General features: G+C 45.8%; 1 protein-coding gene across 1 annotated transcript; it reads left to right on the forward strand.

The window, feature by feature from the left end:
- The first annotated feature begins 370 nt into the window (after positions 1-370).
- On the forward strand, positions 371-2717 carry LOC102718083 (expansin-A3-like). Its single transcript, XM_006654147.1, has 3 exons — positions 371-497; positions 985-1306; positions 2405-2717. The coding sequence occupies exons 1-3, from the start codon at positions 371-373 to the stop codon at positions 2715-2717; spliced, it is 762 nt and encodes a 253-aa protein (XP_006654210.1).
- The last annotated feature ends 5402 nt before the right edge of the window (positions 2718-8119 follow it).

Genomic DNA, 8119 nt, shown 5'->3' on the forward strand with positions numbered 1-8119 from the left:
CACGTCTACCATGTTGCAATCATTAGGGAAAATCCGTGTTTGTTGAGTGATGGAGGTGGTCAGCAAGAACGAATGCCATGCATATATGCTTGTAGGCTAAACAATACAATTAATGCATAGGTAAGTTGTTTGCACAATTATCAATTGACTAATTCTAGTCGAATAATCACAATGCAAAATCTTTGAAAAGTACCAAAAGTCCAGATTCTATTTTCAGCAGCAACCGCTAAACATTTTATTCTACGTAAGACGTTCCCTATAAATACAGTCACGCGAAGTATGTTGCGTCGGGACAGCAACGAAAACCTGCAAAACTTGCAAACCAAACTACACCCTGTCGAGCTAGCTTGCTTTGCTCTGTCTGTTAAACATGCACAAGCCGGCCCTGCACCTCGTTCTTGCGACACTGTGCGCCTTCGCATGCAAGGTATCTATCGCCCAGTGGACTCCTGCCTTCGCCACGTTCTACGGCGGCAGTGATGGGTCAGGCACCATGGGTACGTACGATCCATCCATTTCAAGCTTCATTTCTCAAAAGCCATATATATAGGAGCTTTTTTCCATTCTTGAAGGGTACCAGAAAGTACTACTGTTTTCTATGTAAAATTTGGTACTTACACATAGAAAACAGTGGTACCTCTTCGTACCTTCTCAAGTATGATAAAATTGCTTTTGATATATATATATACTATCTCTGTTTCACATCGTAAGACTTTCTAGCATTATCTAAATTTATTAATTATATGTATATAATTTATATATATATGTCTACATTCATTAGTATCGATAAGAATCTATACAAGACTGGAAAGCCTTATACTGTGAAACGGAGAGAATAGCTGCTTTCTGCATGTATGCCATATATTCTAGTATCACGCACTCACCATATGCTGCCATTTCTGAATAAACTTGGGCGTATATATTCTTGTATGCTTGACGATATGCGTATGAAATTGATATGCAAATGCATACATATCGATGCAGGTGGCGCGTGTGGGTACGGCAACCTGTACAACGCCGGGTACGGGCTGAACAACGCGGCGCTGAGCTCGGCGCTGTTCAACGACGGCGCGTCGTGCGGCGCCTGCTACCTGATCGCCTGCGACGCGGGCAAGAGCAGGTGGTGCAAGGCCGGCAGCAAGCCCATCGCCGTGACGGCCACCAACCTGTGCCCGCCCAACTACGCCCTCCCCAGCGACAACGGCGGGTGGTGCAACCCGCCCCGGCAGCACTTCGACATGTCGCAGCCCGCCTGGGAGACCATCGCCGTCTACCAAGCCGGCATCGTCCCCGTCAACTACGTGAGGTACGTACACTACACATCGTTCATTTCAGGATACACGTTTCTCTAGTAACTGTGTTATTGGAGTGTGGTGGATCGATCGAGCACCTTCTTTTGCCCGGAATGAATTCTATTATCCCAAAAGGTATATTTTCTTAAATTCTTTTGTAACTAGTAACGGACCGTACATGGAAAGATCTCTTTTTTCTTCTGATGGTTTTGATAAAATTACATGTGCGATTTTTCTATTTGGATTTGACGGTTTTTTATCCAATGTACGCTATGATTTGTGCTATGCATTTAGGTCCGCACCGAGATTCCTATTATTTTCTGTAAGGACTTGATCCCACAACCATTGCATTGCACGTATAAGTCTTTCTCACTAAGATACGAATATTTTGTGTATTTATATACATTATAATAATGTACTAATTTACACTATTACGTTAGTGTGATTTTACTAAAAGAAACATCGAGTGATATTTATTATGGGAATTCCCTTTCTATGTAAGGTCACGTACAAAGACAATTATATTAGTTGACTCTCTTTATTGACACGTCAGTAAATATGGTGATATAGAGAAAAGAAAAAATTGTCTATTATACAAGGCAACGACTCAGAGTGTACTCTTAACATTTATTTATGGAAATTTGTTGCATGTGGAAGATAAAAAGGAAAAATGTAATAAAAATATATTTCATTATATTAATAAAAAACTATATCTGAGTCTACCTTTATACATATGCTTATAAAATAAGTTAGTGTTATTAATATGGACGAGATAAGAGTTAATCCTAGGCTCTCAATTTGAACATGCCATAACAAGTATAATCGCAGGAGCTGAGAGACGAAAGACAGATTCATACCCTTTTATTATTTCAAGATACGAGATAAGAGAAATGATAAACTCCCAACCTTCTACCTAATTATCCGTTTCATATTATAAGATTTTCTAGTTTTGCTTAGATTTATCCATGTATAGAATGTATATGTTTTTATATGTGTCTAGATTTATTAGCACACAAATAAATCTAGTTAAGACTAAAAACGTATACGGCCAATACGGTTTTCACAACAGACCTTTTGAATACTGCTTATATATGTGTAATGGAAATGTGTAGGGTTTCGTGCCAGAGGAGCGGGGGGATGAGGTTCACGATCAGCGGGAACGACTACTTCGAGCTGGTGACGGTGGCGAACGTCGGCGGCAGCGGCGTGGTGGCGCAGATGTGGATCAAGGGCTCCAACACGGACTGGATGGCCATGAGCAGGAACTGGGGCGCCAACTGGCAGAGCAACGCCTACCTCAACGGCCAGATCCTCTCCTTCAAGGTGCAGACCGACGACGGCCGCGTCGTCACCGCGTGGGCCGTCGCGCCCTCCAACTGGTTCTTCGGTGCCACCTACACCTCTGCCAGCTGGGCGCAGTTCTGAACAAACACGTACACACAACGTACGTTAATTAACTTCGTAAATATATATATCAATATACGTACAGACTCGATGGTGTTTTAACTAAGGTTTAGTTGATTATTATACACATGAGGTTGCAGGTGGACATATTTATAATTAATATAAATATAGCTCGATCTCCTTGTGTGAGGCTGTCACATATTATAAATCACGAGCAGTCAGTCAGTCCGTTAATTTGAAGATGTTTCTGGTAGGTTGTGTTTGCGTGGTTTTTCAATTGTTGTTTAATTTCCTCGGTTACCATTCGTTTTTGTCAACGTTAATTGGTCTATGGCAACCGATCAAATGTTGCCCACCGGCCAAGTAATGTAACTGATCATGGTTGTTAAGTTGTAATAAGTTATGTTCAATAATGTACATATCATCTATAAGGCAATATGTTTAAGCATGATTGTTGATAGGGGTTTTTTTTTCTGATGGCGATGGAGTCATCCTATATATTTACACTACGCCAGAACGCCACATATGTGACGGGATACCATTGACGGGCCAACGGCCCGGTCAGTGCCATCCATCACCTCTGACGGGTTGTAACCATATCTATTACAGGTGTGGCCTCCTACCTCGGCCTGGTAGCGACCCATCACTGGTGTTCGATACCACTGATGGGCCAATGTGAAAAGCCGTCACAGGTGATATCCCATCACCTGTGATGGGCTGCACAGCATAAGCCGTTTCTGGTATGCCGTCACCTGTGACGGCTTTTCCAGTTGCAAACCGTCACAGTTAACATCCCACCACCTTTGGTGGGTATTTCTTTAAAACCGTCTAAGGCGTGTGTTCGTGCCATAAATACCCCCAACTGCCAACTGCTTTCTGTCCCGACCAGTGCATTGTTCACAGTTGGGTTGGGAGGACAAAAGGGGTGAATTTTTGCAAAAATTGGAGGTAAAAATAAGATGTTTGACTTTTTTCTTTCAATATTTGACCATTTGTCTTATTCCAAAAAAATAGAAATATTTTATAATATTTTTTCAATCAAACATCATATAATATTTCTTTATGTTATTTATTGCAGACGGATCGGAAGTGGATGTACCATGTTCATCGTTCACCCACGGAGTATAGGGAGGGGTCACTGAATTTGTTAAATTTGCGGACAATGACAAGAAAAGCAGGATGAGCCTGTATAAATCGTGTCCATGTAATGACTGTAGGAATGAAAAGATGATCCCTGATAGTTTAGAAGTGCATTCTCATTTGATAAGGAGAGGATTCATGGAGAATTATACATGTTGGAGCAAGCATGGAGAGCAAGAGAGACCTGATGTTGATGCTGATGAAGAAGTGTCTAATCAAAATACAGTGAACGTCGCCGCAGCTCCAGAAAGCATGTTTGCACCGTCTCCGTTAGGCGCAGATACCATTGATTTTGACACTGAATGTCTATCTTAAATGTTGCATGACATTGAAGGCGCAGATGACAACGACATAGACTTTGAGAAGTTCAGTAAGTTGGTGGAAGATTGTCAGATGCCCTTTTATGATGGATGTAAGTCAAAGCACACCAAGTTGTCCTGCGTGTTGGAACTCACGAAGCTAAGAAAGTGTTATGTCCGTTGGGCCTAGAAGTCAGAAAAATTCATGCTTGTCCAAACGACTGTATTTTGTATTACAAACAATATGTTGACCTGGATGCTTGCCCTGTATGTGGGGCTTGTAGATACAAACGAGCAAAAAGTGTAGGTGAAGGAAGTAAGTCAAAGAGGGGAGGACCGGCAAAGGTTGTATGGTATCGCCCAATTGCGGAGCGCATGAAGAGAACATTTGCGAATAAGGAACAAGCAAAGCTCGCGTTGGCATGCCGAAGAATGGAAAGTCGATGGCAAGCTTAGACACTCAGCAGATTCAGTACAATGGAGGAGAATCGATAGGATTTACCATGAATTCTCAGAGGATCCAAGAAACATGCATTTTGCCATGTGTACAGATGGAATTAATCCATTTGGTGATTTGAGCAGCAGTCATAGTATATGATCAGTTCTTCTTGTGAACTAAAACCTTCTTCCTTGGGTTTGCTTCAAAAGAAAGTATATTATGCTTGCCATGCTCATTCAAGGACTAAGACAACCGAGCAATGATATTGATGTGTTCATTGAACCAATAATCGATGACTTCATGACACTTTGGAATGAGGGCAGACGTACATGAGACGCATATGCACAGGAGTATTTCAACCTCCATGCAATGGTTTTTAATACCATCAACAATTATCGAGCCCTTGGCAATCTTCCTGGCCAAACACTCAAAGAGAAATGGGCGTGTTTGGAGTGTATGGACGAAACAAGAAGCAAATGGTTGAAGCATTCACACAAGATGGTCTACATGGGTCATAGGAGATTTCTCCCATGGTATCACCCTTATAGGAATATGAAAAAAAGATTTAATGGCCACAGAGATACAGCCAGACCCCCAGAACACCCAACAGGGACAGATGTGCACAACTTAGTGATAGGAATAACCAACGAGTTTGGAAAAAAGAGAAAAGTTGTAAAGGCAAAAGATAAGAGCATGTGGAAGAAAAAGTCAATATTTTGGAGACTACCATACTGGAAGGATCTTGAGGTTCGCCACTGCATAGATCTGATGCATGTCGAGAAGAATGTATGCGAGAGTTTGATGGGGCTACTGCTTAACCCAAGTATTACAAAGGATGGTCTAAACATCGGACGAGATCTGCAAGACATGGGTGTTCGTCCGGAGCTACATCCCGTTACCAAAGAGTCCGACAAGGTGTACCTTCCTCCAGCCTGCTACACTCTATCGAAAGATGAGAAGATAAATTTTTTGACATGTCTTAGTGGTATAAAGGTTCCATCTGGTTACTCGTCAAGAATTAGTAGGTTAGTTTCACTGCAAGACCTTAAGCTAGTAGGAATGAAGTCGCATGATTGTCACATTCTTATCATACAATTGTTGCCCGTTGCAATAAGGAATATTTTGCCTCCTAAGGTGCGACACACGATAATGCGGTTGTGCTCCTTCTTCTATGTTGTCGGCCAGAAGATCATTGATCCTGAGGGACTAGATGAACTAAAGGCAGAAATTGTGAGAACGCTATGTCATTTGGAGATGTACTTTCCTCCAACTTTCTTTGATATAATGGTACATCTTCCAGTGCATCTTGTCAGACAAACAAAGTGTTGTGGACCTGCTTTCATGACGCAAATGTATCCTTGCGAAAGGTATATGGGGATCCCCAAGGGTTTTGTACGGAACCGATCCTACCCCGAGGGAAGCATCATTGAGAGTTATACTAGCGAAGAGGTCATCGATTTTTGTGTGGACTACCTGTCGGAAACCTCTTCAATTGGATTACCATGATCTCATCACGAGGGGAGGCTTGATGGTTTGGGTACTGTTGGACGGAAAATAGTAAGGATGGATCGAAAGGTGTACGATAAGACTCATTTCACAGTACTCACGCATATGACCGAGGTAGTGCCATATGTTAACGAACACTTGGGATTTCTCCAACATGACAACCCAGGCCGATCAGATAGTTGAGTTAGAAGCAAGCACATGTCTTCCTTTAACGAGTGGTTCAAGAATAGAATTGCAATGAGTAGAACTTGTCCAGTAAAACATTGAAGTGGTTGTCACAGGGTCCTGAATGGAGTGCCACAACCTGGCAAGGATATGACATAAATGAATACACCTTTCACACGATCAAGCAAGACAGTAAATGCACAGTGCAGAACAGTGGGTTGCGTATTGAGGTTGGTAGCGACGATGGTGGTCGCCGTGATTAGTACTACGACAGAGTAGAGCAAATATTGGAGCTAGACTACTTGAAGTTCACAGTCCCGCTGTTTCGTTGTTGATGGGTCGATCTTCGCAACGTAAAAGTTGATACGGAAAGTTTCACCACTCTCAATTTGGCTAACAACGCCTACAAGGATGAACCTTTCGTTCTTGCCAAACAAGTTGTTCAAATCTTCTATATACTTGATCCGTGTAACAAGAAGCTACGTGTTGTTCGTGAAGTCAAAAGAAGAATTGTTGGATTGGACAATATCACAGACAAAGATAACTACAACCAGCACGTGCATGGCATAGCTCACGAAATACCTCTAGAAGAGGAGAAATAGGAAGATGATGTTCAACATTGTCACACCCGGAGTTTCGTCCCAAGCCTAAATTGTAAAAAGAAATTCGTAAGCAACAATGGGCTTAATTAACTCAGGAAGAATCCCTCTAAAAGAACCTAATTCAATTAAATCGAGGCTCGCAAATCGACTAACTAGATTTAAATTCAAATTGCAGAAGTATAAAATTTGGCCAAACAAATTAATTTAAAACTCGACAAAAGTGGGGTTTTCCTTTTTCCCTCCTTTTTCCTTTCTTTTTCCCTTCCTTCTCAAATTGGGCCGAAGTCCAATTTTCCTCCCTCTTTCTTTTTCCTTTTCTTTTTCTTTTTCTTTTCCTTCCCGGGCTGGCCCAGCCGAGCCAGCCCACCACTCCCCCTCGGCCGGCCCAGCCGACCGGCCGCTCCCCTCCGCCCGCGCGCGCCCCGCCTGGGCCGCGGCTCCGGCCCAGCTCCCGCGCCGCGCCCGCGCCGCGAGTCTGCGCCGCCTCCCTCCTCTCGCGCGCCGCTGACAGGTGGGGCCCACCTGTCAGTGACCGTTCCCCGCCTCCGCGCCAGCCCGCGCCGCGCCGAGTCCGCCTCCGCGCCGCCGCCGCAACCGCCGCCGCCGCAACGGCCGCCGTCGAGACCGCGTCGTCCCCGACTCGGTCTCCAACCTCCGCCCGCCCTAGCCGGTGCCGCCACCCTATAAATCTCGAGCCGCCGCGCGCCGTCGCTCACTTTCCGTCGTCGCTCGAGTCGCCGCCGCCGCGCAATCTCGCCGACAGTCGCGGGTCGTCGCCGCCTAGCCGCGTCATCGCCTCCGCATCGGTGTCGCCAACCTTTCCCGGGCTCTCGTCGTCGCCGGTGGACGCGTCGCAGCTCCTCCGACCTCGCCGCCGCGTCCGGCCTCCTCGCCGTCGCCCGTCGATCTCCGCCACCGTTTCCGATCTCCCGCTCCCACCCGCATCGCCACCTCCGCCTCGACCTCGCCGACCCACCCGCGCACTCGTCGCCGCCGGTGAGCATCCCCACCCTCCTCCCCTCTCTCTCCCTCTTCCCGGCCGACCGCCGCCGAGTCGCACGCCGTTGCCGGACGGATGCGAAGCTCGCCCTCGCCGCCGGCCGCTACGGTCGTCGTCGCCTTCGCGTCGCCGTCATCTAGCCGCCGTCACCTGTGCTCGCGCGTGTCCGCGTTCGCCGCTCGCCAGTCGTCGCCGTGTCAGCCGTCGCCGCCGTTCTGCCGGGCTGCGCCGCGCGCGTCGCCGCCTCGGCCGTCGTCGCCGTCACGCCGTCG

This window comes from Oryza brachyantha, chromosome 5, assembly GCF_000231095.2.
Source record: "Oryza brachyantha chromosome 5, ObraRS2, whole genome shotgun sequence".
Taxonomy (NCBI): Eukaryota; Viridiplantae; Streptophyta; class Magnoliopsida; order Poales; family Poaceae; genus Oryza; species Oryza brachyantha.